The 20,796-nt window shown below is 48.6% G+C and overlaps 1 protein-coding gene across 1 annotated transcript in view; it reads left to right on the plus strand.

Annotated features, from left to right (window-relative positions):
* Tbc1d10a (TBC1 domain family, member 10A) overlaps nucleotides 1–20,796 on the plus strand; it is a 37,054-nt gene that overhangs the window by 11,013 nt on the left and 5,245 nt on the right. Inside the window, exons 2-3 of the mRNA XM_013014483.1 lie at nucleotides 13,511–13,610; nucleotides 17,874–17,981. Of these exons, the coding sequence (XP_012869937.1) occupies nucleotides 13,511–13,610; nucleotides 17,874–17,981 (208 nt within the window). The remainder of the gene's footprint in view (nucleotides 1–13,510; nucleotides 13,611–17,873; nucleotides 17,982–20,796) is intronic.

The raw sequence follows: 20,796 nt of genomic DNA on the forward strand, positions 1-20,796 counted from the left end.
CTCAAGTGGTAGAGCGCTAGCCTTGAGCTGAAGAGCTGAAGGATAGCGCCCAGGCCCAGAGTTCAGGCCCCATGACTGGACCCAAAAAAAAAAAAAAAAATCTCAGGGACAGTGCCCTGACCCTGAATTCAAGCCCTAGGACCAGCCAAAAAGAAAAAGGGAAAAAAAAGGGCTGGCAATGTGGCTCAGTGGTAAAATGCTTGCCTTGCATGCATGAAGCCCTGGATTCGATTCCTCAGTACCATATACACAGAAAAAGCCGGAAATGGCAGTCTGGCTCAAGTGGTAGAGTGCTGGGCTTGAGCAAAAAGAAGCTCAGGGACAAGTCGAGTTCAAGCCCCAGAACTGGCAAAAAGAAAAAAAAAGTGGGGGTGGGGAGAAGGCAGGATTAAATGAAATTATATCAGTTAAGTGCTGAGTGGTGCCTGGTACGCCACAAGTTCCTGGTAAATGTTATAACAGACATTCAATTAAGCTAATTGACTATTAGAACTATAATGTTGTAAAAAGCTATTGATAAGCAGATCTGTGCTGGGCCCTGTGCAGGCTTTTGAGCAAGACCTGGAGCTAGGAATGGCCTTTATCAAGCTCTTGCTATGGATAAAAGCTTGGTCTCCCTGGATTACAGGTGGAGATTTGTATTCCCAGCCCACTGCTGAGAACACCCAAACTAAAGAGGCCTGAAGTCCCAAAGCTAAGGAATTGGTCACCACACATTTAAGTGTCAGCCAGGAACCTGGATACACTGTAGAGACAGAGCTGGCAGAGCCTCTGCCCTGCAAGAGTACCTTGTGGAATGCTGCCTCAGCAGAGCGGAGGTCTGGTAGGGAAGCTGGACCTGCTCTGCAGGGCAGCTCACATTCCCTAGGCAAGCCATGCCCTTCCTATTAACTTACACTTTGCACATACTGGGCCTTCTGCCTGGTGTGCCCTTTTCCCTTTCTCAGCCAGTCACTTCCTGTTACCCTTCAAACTCCAGTTTGTTACCTTTGAAGGGATCTCTAAATACCTGTTCCCCACCTCGCTCCCAGGGACTTCTTGTAGGCTTCTGACACCTTTCATGTGCTCCGTGCCCTTTTACTTTTTCTTTATGTGTTAGCTATTTACTTACCTGTCTGTCTTCTTTGCCCAGTTGATTTCCTATATTCATGGATTCAGGGTCTGGAGCACAGGCTCTAGAGATGTGTGTGGAATGTGATGAGGTGCTGATGGTGCTGCCCCTGGAGCACTTAGCAAAGGTGAGGCATCAGTGAGAAGCAGTTCTGAATAAGGCCTGTAGTGATCAAGTTAGAGATCAAGGGAGGGCGGGGAAGATGGCTCAGTGGTAGAGCGCTTGCTTTGCATGCATGAGGCCCTGGGTTCGATTCCTCAGCACCACATAAGCAAAAAGAAAAAAGCCGGAAGTGGCGCTGTGGCTCAAGTGGTAGGGCACTAGCCTTGAGCTGAAGAGCTGAGGGACAGCGTCCAGGCCCAGAGTTCAGGCCCCATGACCCGACCCCAAAAAAGAGATCAAGGGAGTGGGATGGTGGCTGAGGGAGAGAGACCTGTACATAGGACCAGGGGGTAAAGGAGTGATGTACAGAGGACAGGAAGACCAGACAGTCAGGGCCTATGGTTTCTGTTGGAGAAGAAAGGGCAGTAATGGGGACCACAAAGGAGTTTAGGCAAAGGAAGGGCCTTACAGAAGCAGTGAGCCAAGGCTAAATCTGATGAGATCTATCAATAAGACCTAATAAGTTAATAAGGATGGGTGGGGTTGGAGGCTTGGTTCATTTGATAGAGCTAATGCCAATGAGCCAGTAAGCTAAAGTAGCAGGTACTGAGTTTGAGTCCTAGTCCCAGAACTAAAAGAAAAAAAAAGTAGAAGTGGAACTGTGGCTCAAGTGGTAGAGTGCTCGCCTTGAGCTGGAGAGCTGAGGGACAGCGCCCAGGCCCAGAGTTCAAGCCCCAGGACCAAAAAAAAAAAAAAGAAAAGGATGGGTAAGGGGTTTCATACATGAGTCAGGGTCCTCTCCGGGTACTTTCGGTGAGATCATGACCTGAGGACCCGATCCCTGGCAGGGAATTTCAAGCACCATTCTGCTGAGCAAGGGTCTGGGGTTTGGGGAAGGATTGTCTCCTGTTGAGAATGGTCTCTGTCGCTTCCTGCATCTATGCCCTGGGGATTGTTCTGGGCTCTCTCATACTTGAGTATGCCAGATGAAGGGGGATTCCTTGGCTTTTTGTTTTTCTCTCTTTCTTTTTTTGTGCCAGTTCTTGAGTTCAGGGCCTCGGCACTGTCCCTTAGTCTTTTTGTCCAGGCTAGCACCCTACCACTGGAGCCACTCCTCCACTTCCAGCTTTTTGGTGGTTAATTATAGATAAGAATCTCATAGGTTGGCTTTGAACTGTGTTCCTCAGATCTCAGTCCCCTTGAGGAGCTGGGATTATAGGCGTGAGGCACTGGCTCTTGGTGATTCCTTGCTTAGTTTTTGGAGGCAGCAAAGCTGGTGCCTAAATAAACCATTTCTTGGTCTCATGGAATGGGGTGGAGCTGAGCAAATGGAGAGCTGGGCAGAGGCCCAGGGCACCAAGGCCAGTGGAGGGTGGAGAGAACCTGTTTACCATTGTGCACTGACCCAGGCCGGAAGGACTTGAGCCAGGGAATGCCTCATGGGAAGGAGAGGCAGGACCAGCACTGGCCTGCACTGGGAAGGAGGAAGGGAGGGAGGGAGGGAGGGAGGGAAGAAGAGTGAAGCAAGCCAGATCCTTTCCCCCAGATGGGCGCCTTTCTCCCACCAGCCATTTCCAACATAGAGTGGCTAAGCTACAAGAAGGAGCACAGGCTGTGTGGACCATCACTTTTCTACACCACTTGCTGTGTGGCCTTGGGCAGGTCACTTACCCTCTGGGCCCCAGGCCTCTGCAGCTATCTGGGAAAGGATGGCTGACCAGGTGATCTTGCAGGCTTGTTTGCCAGGTGTTTTCACGCCAACCTTTCTTCTGCACCCTGCTTTCCCATCATCATTTCTTATAGAACTGGCCTAAAAAAACAACTTATGCTTTTAATCATTACCATCTCTTAGGGTAATGAACTTGAGATGTTGTCGCCCAGTGTACAAAGTAGGTCAGTCTTCTGGTATCCTGGAGAAGATGCTCCCCCACCATTGCTAGCTCTGGGTCTGTGACTGGCTATGTGATCTCTGCATGTCCATTTTTTAATTTTGTTATTATTATAAAGGTGATATACAGAGGAGTTACAGTTACATACGTCAGGTGTTGAGTACATTTTTTTTTTTTGTAGGTGGTGGGGCTTGAACTCTGGGTTTGGGCACTGTCCTTGCGCTCTTCAGCTCAAGGTGAGCTCTCTACTGCTTGAGCCACAGTGGCACTTCCAGTTTTCTAGTGGTTTATTGGAGAGAAGAGTCTCATAGACTTTCCTGCCCCGGCTGGCTTTGAACCGCCATCCTCAGATCTCAGACTCCTGAGTTGCTAGGATTACACAGGTGTGAGCCACCGGCGCCTGGCTTTGAGTACATTTCTTTTTGGGCGTTGTCACCTCTTCCCTTACCCTCTCCCAGTTTTTTCCCTCCCATCTCCATCCACAAGTTGTATAGTTCATTTTCAACATAGTGTGTAGTGAATACTGCATGTCTACTTGTGTGTGTGTGCATGGGCTTGAACTCAGGGACTGAGCCCTATCCTTTACTTTTTTTCTTTTCCCTCCCTCCCCCCCTCCCTCCCTTCCTCCCTCCCTCCCTCCCCCCCTCTCTTTCTCTCTCTCTCTTTCTCTCTTTCTGTCTCTCTCTCTTTCTTTCTTTCATCCTGGAGCTTGAGCTCAGGGCCTAGGCACTGTCCTTGCGCTTCTTTTACTCAAGGACAACATTCTACCACTTGAGCCACAGCACCACTTCCTGCTTTTTCTATTCATGTGGTACTGAGGAATTGAACATAGGGCTTCATGCATGGAAGGCAAGCACTCTACCACCAAGTCACATTCCCAGCCACTCTCTTACCATTTTTGTTCAAGGCTGATGCCCTACTGGTTTCTTTTGAATGGCTAATTGGAGATAAAAAGTCTTACAGCCCTTCCTGGGCTGGCTTTGAACTAGATCCTCAGAACTCAGCATCCTGAGTTGGTAGGATTATAGGCATGAGCCACCGGCACCTGGCTTACATATCCTTACTGATTTTCTACACTTGGGGTGTGGACTTCCTCAGGCATCCTTTTCTGGAGATACAGCTGTGAAAGAATACTATTCTTCATGCCTGTCCTTCCTCAACTTAGAGGGTGGTAAGAAGAGATGGGAATGTGACGAGGACCAAGGCTCTGTCTTACGTGTGGCACTTTATAGATTCAGGTTGTGTAACTGGTTGATGACTCAGCCATACTGTACTGTAGTGTTCTTGACTCTTGAATGGAGGTAATACTTGCTACTTCCTGGGGGAATTATGTGCCTGTATAGTACTTAGCAGAGTTGGCCATGTCAGCTTTATAGCTGCCTTCTCGGGGGGTGAGGGTAGCATGGCCCTGGTGTTACAGATGAGGAACTGGAAACTCAGTGGAGAAGCCCTTCCCTGTTTCACACAGCTATAAAGTAGTGGAGCTGGGATCAGAAGCCAGCAATCATAGTTTGTTTATTTATTTATTTATTTTGGTGGGGTCCAGTCGTGGGGCCTGAACTCTGGGCCTGGGTGCTGTCCCTCAGCTCTTCAGCTCAAGGCTAGCACTCTACCACTTGAGCCACAGCGCCACTTCCGGCTTTTTTCTTTTTGCTTATGTGGTGCTGAGGAATTGAACCCAGGGCCTTAAGCATGCAAGGCAAGCGCTCTACCACTGAGCCACCTTCCCAGCCCATAGTTTGTATATCATTGAGTAAATTACATAATTTCCCAGGCCCCAATTACTTCCTAGGGAAAAGTGCTCTGACTACCTCCAAAGGCTGTGTATACTGTGTGACGAGTCAGATGGAAAACAGCTACCATTTGTTGGCTACCCGCTAGGCTAGGCCCTTGTATGTACATCTCTTCTTTAAGCTGGGAGTGTGGCTTATGGTAGAGTGCCTGTCTAACATGCATGAAGCCCTGGATTCGATTCCTCAGTGAAAAAGCCAGAAGTGGTGCTGTGGCTCAAGTGGTAGAATGCTATCCTTGAGCAAAAGAAGCTCAGGGACAGTGCCCAGGCCCTGAGTTCAAGCCTCAGGACTGGCAAAAAAAAAACAACAAAAAACAAAACAAAAAAAAACCCCATCTATTCTTCAGTGCCAGCCTAGGTATACATTCTACCATTAAAGAAGAAATTAAAGCTTAGGAGGCCTCCCAGCTAGCAGATGGAGGAACTCAAAATAGTTAACTTGGGGCTGGGTCTGGTGACTCATGCCTATAAATCCTAGCTACTCAGATGGCCAAAATCTTCAGGATTGTGGTTTGAAGCCAGCCTAGGCTGAAAAGTCTCTGTGAGACTCTTAGCTCCAATTAACCACACAAAAACTGAAAATGGAGCTGTGGCTCAAAGTGGTACAAAGTGGTACAAAGTGCTAGCCTTGAGCAAAAAAAAGAGCTCAGGGACAGCACCCAGGCCCTGGGTTCAAGCCCCACAACCAACAAAACAAAACAAAAAAACAACAGCATGGGGGCTGGGAAGGTGGCTCAGTGGTAGAGCACTTGCCTTCCATGCATGAGGCCCTGGGTTCGATTCCTCAGCACCACATAAGCAAAAAGAAAAAAGCCGGAAGTGGCGCTGTGGCTCAAGTGGTAGAACGCTAGCCTTGAGCTGAAGAGCTGAGGGACAGCGCCCGGGCCCAGAGTTCAGGCTCATGACCGGACCCCCCAAAAAACAACAACAACAACAAAAAACACAACAGCATGGATCATTGACTTCAAGGTTCCTACTCTGGGAATTTTCCCCTTGACTTACTCTATGAGTGAGATGAAGGTCATTAATCCTAGCCAGGTGCCGGTGGCTCATACCTATAATCTTAGCTACTCAACAGGCTGAGATCTGATGATCGCCATTCAAAGCCAGCTCCAGCAGAAAAGTCTGTGAGACTCTTGTCTCCAGTTAACTACCAAAATCTAGAAGTGGAGCTGTGGCTCTAGTGGTAGAGCACCAGCCTTGAGCTCAAAAGCTAAGGGATAGGTCTCAGGCCCTGAGATCAAGCCTCACTACGTCACATATACACACAAAAAATGCATAGCAATCTTAGCCAGGTACTGGTGGCTCAATGCTCGTAATCCTATCTACTTAGGAGGTTGAGATCTGAGGACTAGATTCGAATCCAGCCTCAGTAAGAAAGTCTGAGATTTTGCCAGCCGCTGGTAGCTCATGCCTGTAATCCTAGGCTGAGATATGAGGATCTTGGTTCAAAGCCAGCCGGGTAGGAAAGTCCATGAGACTTTTATCTCCATTTTTAACCACCAGAAAACCAGAAGTAGCTTTGTGGCTCAAGTGATAGAGCACTTGCCTTGAGTGAAGAGCTCAAGGACAGAGCCCAGGCATAGAGTTCAAGACCCACAACTGACAAAAAGAAAGTCTGAGACTTTTATCTCCAATTAACACCAGAAAACCAAAAGCAGAGCTATAGCTCAAAGAGGTAGAGCATAAACTTTCAGCCAGAAAGCTTAGGGATAGCACCTAGGCCCTGAGTTCAAGCCCCACAATCAACCAAGGGTAAAAAACAAAGAAAAGAAAAAGCATAACAGTCTTGTGATCTGTGACTTCAAGGTTTCTGTTGGAGATGTTTTTGCCTTCATTTGGGTTGGATTAGGAAGTGAGACTTGGAAGAGGGGCTTAGATGGTTCTTTGGGACCAGAGGATACAGGGGTCCTGAGCATTGGTGCCATCCCTTGAGACTGTCAAGCTAGAGTGCTTGGAAGCAGGTATCTAGGAGGACAAGGAAAAGGAGAGACCAGTCTTGGGAAGCCTCTAGCTTCTGGTTTGGGAAGGAAGCAGAGGAACTAGGAAATTGCACAGAATTGGTTCCATGAAATGTCACTGCTACCCTAGGCCATGGCACAGCACAGCTATGCCTTGCTCATCTGGGACCTTGGCAGGATCTGGGATCAAGTACCACCTTTGTCTTCTCTCAGCCTTTTCTACTTGGGAGTCAGGGGTCATGGCATACAGACGATTGCTCAGGAATCCCATTTCCAGCCGTGGTGGTTCTAGCCAGCCATGTCCATCCAGCCTGTTGGCCACACTGAGTGTTGTTATGCAGAGGCAGGCCACTTTCTGGGCTTCCAGACACTGGAGTTAGGGGTTAGACTGTCTGAAGCCCCATCTGGACAAGGGCCTGAGTTTCCCCACAGACTTCCCTAGGGGAATTGGAGTCAGCACACCAGTCACTGTGGCAGAGGGGAAGCCCTGGTGAGCTGCTTACTAGCTTGTGACTTTGCCCAAGTCATATAATCTTTCTGGTTAGGTCAAGTCTCTCATGGGCCCAATGGAAATAGGAGTTCATCTATGACGGCTCCCTCTCACTGGGCATTAGAGGAACAAATCAAATGGCTGTATGCAGAAGCGGCTTGTAGTCCTGAAAACAATACACATGAAAGTAATGTCATGCAGAAGACCAGGCCAGAATCTGTTGGACGCCTACATGGATATAGCAGGAATTTTGGCAAAAGAGGGAAAGCTGGTTCAGTTGGGGAGGGACAGTGCTGAGTAATAGGAGAAAGCTCATGTTGTAATGAAGTATTTATTTCAGACTTCATGTTTTGACCCATTCATGGATTGGTACTAGAATCAATTTTAGGAGATTGTGATCTGTATTTTTCTTTTTTTTGGGTCCGGTCGTAGGGCCTGAACTCTATGTCTGGGCGCTGTCCCTCAGCTCTTCAGCTCAAGGCTAGCGCTCTACCACTTGAGCCACAGCGCCACTTCTGGCTTTTTTCTTTTTGCTTATGTGGTGCTGAGGAATCGAACCCAGGGCCTCATGCATTCAAGGCAAAGAACTCTACCACTGAGCCACCTTCCCAGCCCCTGATCTGTATTTTTCTTTAAAAAAAGAAAAAAAATTAGTTATAATAAATTGAACTGAAGATATCAGTGCATTGGTGCATGTGAAGACAACTTGTTTCTTAAAACATATCTCAGTTATACGTTTGTATTATGCACTCAGTATGAAGTAGGTCTCAGTTGAAAGTGTGACACATGGCTGGGCACCGGTGGCTCACACCTGTAATCCTAACTACTCAAGGAGGCTGAGATCTGAGGATCACGGTTCAAAGCCAGTCTGGGTAGGGAAGTCACTGAGATACTTGTCTCCAATTAACCACCAGAAACTGGAAGTGGCACTGTGGCTCAAGTGGTAGAGGGCCCCCTTGAGCTGAAGAACTCAGGGACAGCACCCAGGCCCAGAGTTCAAGCCCCACAACTGACAAAAAACAAAACAAAAACTTAAAAATCTTACTAATAGCTGGGCACCTGTAATCCTAGCTACTCAGAAGGCTGAGATCTGAGGATCACAGTTCAAAGCCAGCCCAGGCAAGAAAGTCTGTGAGAGTCTTTTTTTTTTTTGGGGGGGGGTCTGGTCATGGGGCCTGAACTCTGGGCCTGGGTGCTATCCTGCATCTCTTCAGCTCAAGGCTAGCGCTCTACCACTTGAGCCACAGTGCCACTTTGGCTTTTTTCTTTTTGCTTATGTGGTGCTGAGGAATCGAACCCAGGGCCTCAGGTATGCAAGGCAAGCATTCTACCACTGAGCCACCTTCCCAGCCCTCTGTGAGAGTCTTATCTCCAATAAACCACCAGGAAACCAGAATTGGCACTATGGCTCAAGTGGTAGAGCGCTCACCTTGAGCTGAAGAGCACAGGGACAGTGCCAAGGGCCAGAGTTCAAGCCCCACAACCAAAAAAAAAAAATCTTACTAAAATTTTTTTGTACTAGGACTGGTACTTGGATTTGGGGCATGAACACTATTTCTTAGCTTTTTCATTCAAGGCTGATGCTCTTCCGTTTGAGCCACCGTTCTACTTCTAGCTTTTGCTGCTTAATTAGAGATAATTCTCTCATGGACTTTCCTGCCCAGACTGGCTTCAAACTGCAATTCTCAGATCTTAGCCTCTTGAGTAGCTAGGATTATAGGTATAAGCCACTGGCACCCAGCTCCTACTAAGTTTTGGATTCTACTATAAAATAGAGAAAATTATACTATGCTATTATTATTAGTTACATGTAATAAATGCACATAAAGCATTGAACAGAAAATTAGTGAGCAATGTATAGTGGGGTCCTAATGGGATAAAGAAAGAGCATTCTAGGTAGGGATTGGTAGGTGACAAGGCTAAGCATGACTGCAACATGTGAAAGGTCTAAGAATTGTGGGACCTGGGAAGGGGGTGTTGAGATAACACGTAGAAAATTCAACAATAATGAAGCCCTATCCCTGATGGAGTTCTAGTAGACCATGGGCCCATGAGAAGATTCTTAGGCTCTGTAGTTGCAGAAATTTAGGAAAGTTTTCTGCAGAGTGAATGAAGCCTAGGACTTGACCTCATGAGCCATTTGGTTGCCTACATGGGGACATTTGCTCTCTCACACTAGCCAGCTACTAGCTCATGTCTTTCTGCACTGCTAGCAGGAAACCACCTGAAGCCTTTACATCCTTATACTGTTTACAGGGGAACCCTGCCTGTCACCCCCACCCCCCTCAGTCCTAACTTTATTAATTTATTAATTAATTTATTTTTCCCAGCTTTATTTTATATCTCTTCTTTGTGTATCATGTCAAGATGAATTCACAGGTGTAGACTAGGGATTTATATCTGCTTTCTTATAATTGGTAGTGTAAACAAATAAGAAGACAATGAATCAAGCTGCAGTGGCTCTCACCTGTAATCCTAGCTACTTGGGATCTAGCTACTAGCTACTGAGGATTGCAGCTCAAAGCCTGCCCAGGCAGGAAAGTTTGTGAGACTCTTATCTCTAATTAATCACCAAAAAGCTGGAAGTGGAGCTGTGGCTCAAGAGGTAGCATGCTAACCTTGAGTAGAAAGATCAAAGGGGAAGTGTGTTCAGGCCCTGAGTTCAAGCACCAGTACTAGCATGTGAGCTGGTACACACACACACACACACACACACACACACACACACACACACGGATATAAAAATGTATTGGTACATTTCTTACAGACTCATGTTTACCCCCTCTTTTTTTGGGGGGGGGTCCGGTCGTGGGGCTTCAACTCTGGGCCTGGGCACTGTCCCTCAGCTCTTCAGCTCAAGGCTAGCGCTCTACCACTTGAGCCACAGCACCACTTCTGGCTTTTTTCTTTTTGCTTATGTGGTGCTGAGGAATCGAACCCAGGGCCTCAGGCATGCAAGGCAAGTGCTCTACCACTGAGCCACCTTCCCAGCCCCTACCCCCTTTTTTATTGAACTTATTTCAAAGTAGTGGAGTATAGATACTTACATTTCTTTGTTGTACTTTTTTTTTTTGGGTCCGGTCGTGGGGCCTGAACTCTGGGCCTGGGCGCTGTCCCTCAGCTCTTCAGCTAAAGGCTAGCGCTCTACCACTTGAGCCACAGCACCACTTCCGGCTTTTTTTCTTTTTGCTTATGTGGTGCTGAGGAATTGAACCCAGAGCCTCAGGCATGCAAGGCAAGTGCTCTACCACTGAGCCACCTTCCCGGCCCTCTTTGTTGTACTTTTTGTGGTTTAAAATTTTGTAGGTTTTCATTTAAGAAACTATTTGACAATATCTAAAAAAGTAAAAGATTAATGATAGCCAAGGAACCAGAGGCTCAGAGAGGAAAGAGACCTAAGGAGGGTGTAAATCAAATAGAATACATACTTAAAACCAGCAGTATCTTAGAAACCAGGAAATATGGTCGTTTGTTTTGTACCCTGTTGAAATTCCGGTTTGAGGTTTGACATTGGGGCTGCCAAAGCTGTTATCAGGCATCATGAGAACAACTCTTGAGTGTTCCTCTGTGTATCTGCAGATGGGAAACTGGGTGTCTCTGGGGCCCTGCAGGTCGATTTTACCAAAAAAAATCAGGCCCCAGGCTCGATGTATGAAACAGGCATGGATTTAATCAGGTGAGGATTCTTTCTGGAAACTGCCAATCTCAGCTGAAAGCCTCATCCTCCCTGAGCCTCAGTTACCTCATCTTCACAATATGGCAGGTGGGGTGAGGGGTAAGCATTATATCAGGCGTTATCAGATCATAACTGCCAAAGCTTCCTGTTGATGCTTGTGGGCACCCGATCCTTTAGTGAACAAAAAGATTCACCCCTGACTTGTTGCACAACCGAGTGCATTGTGGGTGGTGGAAGTCACCGTGGTGGGGGAGGGGCTTGGTTTCTATTTGTGGGTGTTTAGGGGTTGCCTGAACAGGCATGTCCCTTTGTAAATTACCTGAAGTCTTGGGCCCTGCTTTTCTCTTAACAAGAAGAAAAAGGAGCTGGGCACCAAGCACCTGTGGCTCTCGCCTATAATCCTAGCTACTTAGGAGGCTGAGATCTGAGGATTACAAGGTTCAAAGCCAGCCTAGGCAGGAAAGTCCATGAGACTCTTATCACCAATAAACCATTCAGAAAACCGGAAGTGGCGCTGTGGCTCAAGTGGTAGAGTGCTCGCCATGAGCTGAGGGACAGCGCCCATGCCCAGAATTCAAGCCCCACAACTGACAAAAAAGAAAGAAAAAAAGATGTGTCTTTGCTCTCTTTAGATGGAAAGAAGGCAGCAGTATGAGGGAGGAGGTTGTCAGTGTGTTGAGGTCTTTTTTTTGTCCCTGCTACAATTCTTCTATTGCTGTTTAGCTCTGAGGCAACTGTCAGGCCTAGGAAGTTCCCAGATAAACCACACTGAAAAAGAGGATCTGCCCTTTTGCGTCCCAAAGGCCTCGGTCCTGCCAGGATCCCTCCCTCTGCTCTTCCAACCAGTAGAAGCCAGAGCTGCACATTTCCTTCCGGCACAGAGAGAATCAGAAACTCCAGGCCTGGGCCAGGCTCCAGCTCCACCTAGTCCTGTTACACAGAACTCCTGACAGCTGCCTCAAAGTGCCTTCCACCCCATGCCTCTTTCTAGAAAGCCCGTTAGGGCCAGTTCTGGGCTAGGAACACCTGGAATTGAGATCTAAGTTTTCTACTCATTTCCTGGTTGGCTTTGAGCAAGACACCTTCCCTGGCTATCTTAACCTCCCCTAACTGCTGTTTCAAGTCATTAATCTTTTATTTTTCTCAGTACTGTCAAGTACTTTATTTTTCTGTATGTGCTGGTATTGGTGCTTGAACTCAGGGTCTTAGGCTCTCTCACTTGGCTTTGTTGCTCAGAACTGACTCTTTTTTTTTTCTGTCTCACGGACTTTGTTGCCCAGGCTGGCTTTGAACAGTAATCCTCAGATCTCAGCTTCGTGAATAGCTAGGATTACAGGTGTGAGCCACCAGCATCCAGCTCAAGACTGACTCTTTACACTTTAGCCACACCTCCACTTCCTCAAGTTCTTTCTTTTTCGTTTAAGGCCAGTGCTCTACCTTTTGAGCCACAGCTCTACTTCTGGCTTTTTAGTGGTTCATTGAAGATGAGATTCACAGACTTTCCTGCCTGGACTGACTTTGAACCTTGATCAGGTCTCTGCCTCTTGAGTATTTATGATTACAGGTGTATTCTTACTTGTTTTGTAAGAAGTAATGTTTGAATATGTAGGCTGTAAGATTTAGTCTCCTTTTTCTGATTGCTCCTCAGAGGTCTTTGAACTTGAATTCCCAGTTTTACTCCTTAGAGTAAGCCTACTCAGCTGATGTACCCTCTGACTAGCCACCCTAGAGACTGTCACCCTAGACCACCTCTGTCTGCTTTAGTGCTGACCTGCCTGCCTGCCTCAGTGCCACCAGAACAACTCCATGAAGCTCAGGAGTTGTAATCACGTGGGCATAGCCTTGCAGCCTTCTCTGGGCTGACACTGCTGTGCAGGCTGCTCAGTCAGTAGTTGTACAAATATAAGCAGTGGTGATGGAAAGGGTTTTGAAATGTGTTACGACTTTCATAGGTGGAAACAACTCAAAGAACATTTTGGCGAAAGGACTGGCATGAGTAAAGGTTGAAGGGGGTGGAAAAGGCCAGGATGTAATTGAAGGAAACTCTGAGTAACTAGTTTGGCTCATATGCAGAGGTGAGCTGTTACTTTGTACTTGTTTGGCTAGTTTTTGTATTCAGCTCAGCTCATAGCATGCAAGCCCTCTGAACAGGCTTATTTATTTACCAAGGCAGGCCCGACAGGAATGCTTGACTGGGCGCAGACACACACACACACACACACACACACGCACGCACGCACACACACACACACACACACACACACAGAGCCTCTGCCCCAGAGAGGCATGGTGTTGGATCTGATGTCTCTCTGGCCTGTGCCTTCCAGAGAGGGCTAGCATTCCATCCCATCTGTAATGAAGCATCATGAACTAGCCGTCCTGAGGGAAGTAAAGTCCAGAAGAGGATGCGAGACTGGCTAGGCTGGGAGCTGAAGCCAGGGCCTTTGCTTCTCTTGGCATGTGTGATGATTCTGCCCTTGACTCCACAGGCTGGAGGAAGTCCCACTGGAGGTGCTGAGACAGAGGGAGTCCAAATGGCTGGATATGCTCAACAACTGGGACAAATGGATGGCCAAGAAGCATAAAAAGGTGAGAGGCGTGGCCTCAGGTTGTGGGCTGGGACTTGGCAGCTTGGGGATGGGGAGGAAGATGGAGGTACTTCATGAGCTCAGGTGAGCAGGGGCTTCTCCATCTGCCAGAATGCCTTAGGTGGCCCTTATGGGCCAAATGGGAACAGAAGCTGATCAAAGGCAGAGGGTAGGTTGGGCCCTGGCAGGTGACTTCAGAGTCACATTGAACTTTGCGCTGGAGTTAAACTTTGAAACTACCCTTAGCCAGTAGCCCTGCTAATAGCTGCTTTTGCTCCAATCCAGCTGGGAGAAGTCCAAAGTACTTGCAGTCCATTAGGGAAGACTTGCTACTACTGACAGCTAACCTGTGGGGAGCATTTTGTAGGGTGCTTGGCCTACAAGTTAAGGTGCTTCACTGGATGATGTGAATAGTAGTGGCACCATCACATTTTTGTTTGTTTTGGTCTGAACAAAAGCCTCTCACACTCAGCCTCAATTTCTCTGGCCAAGTAGGAGGGATAAACCTGTTTCAGGGCTCCACTGGGTAGCAACTGTGTTTTTGTAGACTACCATGGGGGACAGGTTTAAATTCAGAGCCTGTGCTTGAGGCAGATGGTCTTAAGCCAAGCCCCCAGGCCAGTACTAAGGCTTGAACTCATGTTCTTATTAGCTTGTTTTGCTCAAGACTTGAGCCACACCTCTACTTCTGGCTTTTTGCTGGAGTTAGAGATAAGAGTTTTTTGGGCAGGGCACTGGTGGCTCACACCTGTAATCCTAGCTATTTGGGAGATTTAAGAGCTGAGGATCGGGGCTGGGAAAGTGGCTCAGTGGTAGAGCGCTTGCCTTGCATGCATGAGGCCCTGGGTTTGATTCCTCAGCACCACATAAGCAAAAAGACAAAAGCCGGAAGTGGCACTGTGGCTCAAGTAGTAGAGTGCCTTGAGCTGAAGAGCTGAGGGACAGCGCCTAGGCCCAGAGTTCAGGCCCCAGGACCGGACCCCCCCCCAAAAAAAACGGATTTTATGTACCCTGGCTAGCTTTGAACTACAATTCTTAGCTCTCAGGATTAGCTAGGATTACAGGCGTGAGCTACCAGCACCACGTCTTTTGTGCTTTTAGTTATTTTTCAGATAGCATCTCATTGCTCAGGGCCAGCACCATACCAAAACCCTCCTACCTATAACCCCTACATAGCTAGGATGACAGATGTGTACCACTATTATGAGCTTATGAAGATAAGATCCTGCTTGCTAACCTTTTGCCCAGACTGGCCTTGAACTGTGATCCTCCTGATCTTTCCCTCCCAAGTAACAAGTTATAGGCATGAACCACTGCACCCATCTCTCATAAAAAAATAGTTATATATGTATATAAATATTACACAGGGCTGGGAAGGTGGCTCAGTGGTAGAGCGCTTGCCTTGCATGCCTGAGGCCCTGGGTTCGATTCCTCAGCACAACATAAGCAAAAAGAAAAAACTGGAAGTGGTGCTGTGGCTCAAATGGTAGAGCTCTAGCCTTGAGCTGAAGAACTGAGGGATAGCGCCCAGGCCCAGAGTTCAGGCTTCATGACCGGACCCCCCCCAAAAAATATATTACACACACATACACACACACAAACACATTTTATTTGTTTGTTTGTTTGTTTATTTATTTATTCATTTATTGTCGGTTGTGGGGCTTGAACTCTGGGCTTGAACTCTTGTGCTCTCCAGCTCAAGATAAGTGCTCTACCGCTTGAGCCACAGCGCCACTTCTGGTTTTCTAGTGGTTTACTGGAAATAAGAGTCTCATGGACTTTCCTGCCTGGGCTGGCTTTGAACTGTAATCCTCAGATCTCAACCTCCTGAGTAGCTAGGATTACAGTGTGAGCCACCAGCGCCAGGCTATATTTATATTTAAGGCAGTATTTTTTTAACTGTTTTCTTACCTAACTTTGGGCCCCGACCGGTTTTCCTCAGGCTCTTACCTTGAGCTATAGCTTACCCTCCAGCCTTCTCTTGTGCTCTCTGATATCATCAGGGACTGGTGCTAGGCCTTTTTGTTCTTGCCTCCCTGACAAATGAGGATTCCTGAGGGCAGTTTTGAGGGGCTCCTCTCAGCAGACCAGTCAGCAGCACTTCCTCTTTGTTTCTATTGTTGAGTCCAAAGGCTGCCTCTGCCCAGCAGAGGCCTCCATAGTCAAGCTTCAACCTATCTCCTTCAGAGTGCAGATCTAGATAACCATCACCCCGGGGTGCCCCTCCTGCTGCCTCAGCTACAGCCCCCCCCCCAGGCCCTGCCCTGGGGGCCTTTCCTGCCTGGCCATGGGGGTTTCCGTCTGCTCTGGAACTCATGGCACAGGAAGTACAGTACCTGTTTTAGAGGTGGGCTCAGACCCAGTACTTCTCTGGGACTCATCCTTAGTCCTGCTGGGAGGGTATCTTCCTCCCTGCTACCAGCTTGTGTCTAGGATAGACATCTGGGTCTGGAGAAAAGCGGGATAGTAGTTTTTCTCCCCTTGTTCAGCCCTGTCCTAGCCCCCTCTGGTGGGGGGCCTGCCCTCCCAGAGTTTAGCAGGCAAAGGTGTAGCTTTGGTCAGCTATCATTAGTGGCTTCCTTTTTCAGGGTGTTGCGTTAGAGATTGGTAATGCCTTGTGCTTTCTGGGAGCACTTTGTCATAAGTTATCCTAACCTTCCCCAGGCAGGCAGGCGGGCGGGCATGACCATCTCCAGCACTATTGGGCTGAGATGAAGGCCTGCTAGGAAATGTGGCCTGTGTTTCCATCTCTCCACCTCCAACCCCCAGCCCAGGCCTGCCTGTGGGTACAGCCACTTGGGGCACCTTGATGGCCTGGGAGCATTTCATGGCTCCTCTGGAGTCTTCTGCCTGTGACAGGAGGCTGTGATGACCAGGCTGCCCTGTGCTGAATGAACTTGCTCAGTGTGTATAATGGAGGGCCTGTGGTGAGGGGCTGTCCCATGTTCCATGGCTAAAGCCTGTCTAAACTGGTTTCCTTAGGGTGACCCATGTCCCACTGTAGCAGGAAGCTGTTTCCACAATCCAGAACAGTTCCCTGGACTCCCTTCTCTCCTCTTTTCCCAGGCCGTCCCAGAAGCTCTCACTTGGCTCTTCCCACTGCCCACAGCCTTGCCTGCCTGTCTCCTTCCTGGTTCTTGACTCTCTCTGACCCTTGGAAAGTTTTCCCTTGTTTTCAATGGTCATCAGGAAAGCCAGGACCTCTGCGCTCTTCTTCTGAGTGCTGCTTGTAGAGTTGTGAGAGGGGCTTTCCAGGTGAGGGGGGAGGGGAACTGAAGCTCTAGGGCCTCTGGGATGAGGGAGGGGAGGAAGCCTTTACTTACTCAACATAGACTCCATCAGGCCCCTCACTGAGCAGGTTTTCCCCTGTCTAATGGAATCCTAGTAGTAGCTAACATTCTGATTTGAAGCTAATGAGAACTGATGGGGCTGAGATCAGAGAATTCAGCCCACATCAGCTATTCTTCTTATGACCTAAGCACCCCACTTCATCCCAAGCCACGCAACTTAATGCAGGGGGAGGCAGTGCCATTGGCCCCTATGCACTCTCTACTAGCATCCTGCAAGCTGCAGGCCTCTGCCTTTGCCATTCCTCACCTACTAGGTCAGAGCTGCTGCCTTTAGAACTTCATTCTGGCTCAAGACCAGGGGGAGCCTACTTCCCCCATCGATCTCTTGAGAACCAGGGCTGGATTCTACCAGCCTTGTAGTGCAGCCTGGGAGAGACAGGGTTTCTGGCTGTGTGACCTTAGTCATTCTCTACTCTAGGGGAAATTTTCAGTTGTCCCATTTTTAAAAGGCATGGTAGATTTTCAAAGTGGATTTTAACAGCTATCTGAAATAGGCAGTAGCCACCCAGGCAGCTAGCCCGATTGGTCATAGCTGCCTCCAGATGTCAGCCTCTTGAGTAGCTATGATTACAGATGTAAGCCACTATTCCTACAAGGGTTTATTCACAGTGCCTCCCAGAACCAATCTGTTAGATACTGAGGGATGGATGACTGCGGCAGTCCTCAGGAATGCCTGTATTGTCACTGGCCCAGGGGGACATGCCCTCTGACCTCACCCGCTGGCATCATGACTCACTGCAGTCCTCTGCCCCACCATAGGAGATGTGTCGGAGCAACCATAAGAAAGTCTTCTGTTCTCTCCCTCTCTGTTCTTGACTTTGTTCACTGAAGGCCCACCAAGCCAGAGCAGAGGGGCCTGGCCAGAGGTGCTACCAGAGTGAATGCATGTGCTCAGCTGTTCTTTTGGCTTTCAGATCCGTCTGCGATGTCAGAAGGGCATCCCGCCTTCTCTGAGGGGCCGGGCTTGGCAGTACCTGTCAGGAGGCAAGGTGAAGCTACAGCAGAATCCTGGGAAATTTGAGGTGAGTTTCCTGCCCTCTCCCCACCAATCCTGACAAGTCTATGGGCTTTATCTGTTTCCATGGGAGCGACTCCCCCACCCCCATCATCCTGGGCCTTGACAAGGTAGGAAGTAGATGGAACTTTGGGTCCCATGCCCCACTACCCAGCAGGCCAGATTGGCCAAGCCCTGAGGACCTGTGACTCCTGAGGCCTCTCTCTTCTGAGGCTCCAGCCTGAGCAGCACTTAAGGAATGGACACATCTGCCACTCCTCATTCGAGCTTTTTTTCACTCAACAACCAAGTGGTTTGCTTTCTCAGGCAAACTCAGTTCTTGGTGATCAGGAGGGAGTCTTCAGATCATGTCCCTGAATGTCTTAGGTCGATTTTTTTTCTCTCTCCAGTACTGGGGCTTGAACTGTGGGTTTGGGCACTATCCCTGAGCTCCTTTTTTTTTTTTTTTTTGTTGGACATGGGGATTGAACTCTGGGCTTGGGTGCTGTCCCTGAGCTTTTTGGCTCAAGGCAAGCACTGTACCACTGGATCCATAGCACCACTTCCAGTTTTCTGGTGGTTTATTGGAGATAAGAGTCTCATAGACATTCCTGCCCAGGCTGGCTTTGAACTGTGATCCTCCGATCTCAGTCTCTTGAGTAGCTAGGATTACTGGTGCCCGGCCCTCAGCTCCTTTTGCTCAAGGTAGGCATTCTACCACTTGAGCCACAGCTCCACTTTTGGCTTTTTTTGTGATTAATTGGAGATAAGAGCCTCATGGACTTTCCTTCTCCTGGCTGACTTTGAACCACGGTCCTTAGATCTCAGTTTCTTGAGTATCTAGGATTACAGGAGAAAGGCCACCAGTGCCCATCTGTCTTGAGTCTGTGTACTGGGTCTTTAGTGGCTTACCCAGCAGGGGCACCCAAGATCTTTCATACAACCTGGTTTCTTACCTTCTGCTCTGCCACCTGCCTCCACATTTGGTCAGACCCATCCACTTGAATTGCTTGACAGTCCATCAGTCCATCAGCACTGGGGTGGCAGAATCCAACCACTGTGCCCTCTGTCCACCCTCTGCTGCTTCAGCCCCATGGACTGGCCAGGATGCAAGATTTCCATTCACTGAGCTGGGCAGCTTCCCTGGCCTGCTCCCCTAGGAGGAACTCTGCAGAGTCAGTGGTATCCCCAGAGTTTCCCTGGTTTACCTGCCAGTTCTAGCCCCAGGCATCAGGGTTTGTCCCGAGCTCTTAGGACAGATGAAAGGCGGTGAGTGGAACTGCCAGCCCCCAGCTCTTTGTGGATGTCCTCACACTTCCGTGAATGCTCCTATCTGACCAGACCTGTTCTCTGAGAAGGTAGGCAGGACAGAGCAGCAGCCTGGTGTTTCTGCTGGTAGAGAGTGGTGAGAGCTATTTGCTGGCAGTACTTGGTCCGGGAGGAAAGGGTCTGGTGAGACATCTAGCTGGGGAAACCTGGAACCAGTGCGATTGGACATTCCACCCCTTCACTCCAGAGGCTTCCTCCCAGTGGGTCTATCTCCTGCCTCCTGAATCAGGGGCAAAATGGGAGGCTCAGGGATGGAAGCCTACCCTGACCAGAGCCCAGGAGTGAGAACTGAGGAAATGGGCGCCTGGGCAGCCTCCTGGATACACTGGCCAGCAGGTGTGAGTGTGTCAGCAGCGTGTGCAGAAGAGCATGGAGCTCCGTGTGTGTGTGTGTGTGTGTGTGTGTGTGTAGTTGAAAGGCCTTCTAAGTATCCTAAGACTGAGCTGAGGGCCCCTACAGCAGTCCTGGGAAACCCTAAGAGTGTTTAGGAATATACCTGGAAGGACTTGGCCTGTGGATGATCCAGAGGAAAGCAAACGGAGATGAGAAGCTCTCTGCTACATCATGAGCATAAGCCGTAGCCTGGGCATGAGAGAACTGTAGTGGCAAAGCATACCTGGGTGTCAGGACCGCCTGTGTACAGGTAACCCAGGTGCCTGGCCATCTTTGCCAGGGCAAGTTCTGCAGCTCTGACCCTTCCATGCTTACCTGGCTTTACCTCATGTGATGGTACCAGCTCATCTGCCAGCAGTTTACACCTGCCTTTGGTGCCCAGAGACCTTTCTCCCTAGACACCCTGGAGAATCCCCCACCTTACCAGCCCACTGTGGTTGGATGCCTTGGGCTGCTGAGAGGCCAAATGAATACATCCTGGAAACAGATTTTTGAAGTCTTCGAGTCCCTGTATATCATATGAACTACCAGGAGAATCTGGGGGCCACTTCCTCTTCTGCGAAAAGCAAACCTGCATTGTATTCAGATAGTGCCTGGTATGCACAGGACACACACAGTTTTCATGGTGTTCCCATCCTTGACACCCATCCTCCCGCTCTGGACAGTCCAGCAATGTGTACTTGCTCAGTTTCTTGTACTTGCTCAGCTTCCCTGCTCAGCCTTTCTATTTCGTCTTCTTTTTTAATTGAGGTATGAGTCTATAGGCTAAAATGCCCAGATGTTGAATGTACAAATCAGTGAGCTTTGACAGCAAAATACACATCTGTGTAATCAACATGCAAATCAAAGTAGAGCAAATCAAAGTAGAGAATCTTGCAGCTGAGCAAGAAGCCATTTTTCTTTCTGTCTTAGCTTTGTTGTTTCTTTCTAAAGGAACACTTGCTTAAAAAAAAACAAGAAAGCCGGGCGCTGGTGGCTCACGCCTGTAATCCTAGCTACTCAGGAGGCTGGGATCTGAGGATCATGGTTCAAAGCCAGCCCGGGCAGGAGAGACCGTGAGACTCCTATCTCCAATAAACCACCAGAAAACCGGAAGTGGCGCTGTAGCTCAAGTGGTAGAG

The sequence above is a fragment of the Dipodomys ordii genome, unplaced genomic scaffold, assembly GCF_000151885.1.
Source record: "Dipodomys ordii isolate 6190 unplaced genomic scaffold, Dord_2.0 Scaffold23, whole genome shotgun sequence".
In the NCBI taxonomy this organism is placed as follows: domain Eukaryota; kingdom Metazoa; phylum Chordata; class Mammalia; order Rodentia; family Heteromyidae; genus Dipodomys; species Dipodomys ordii.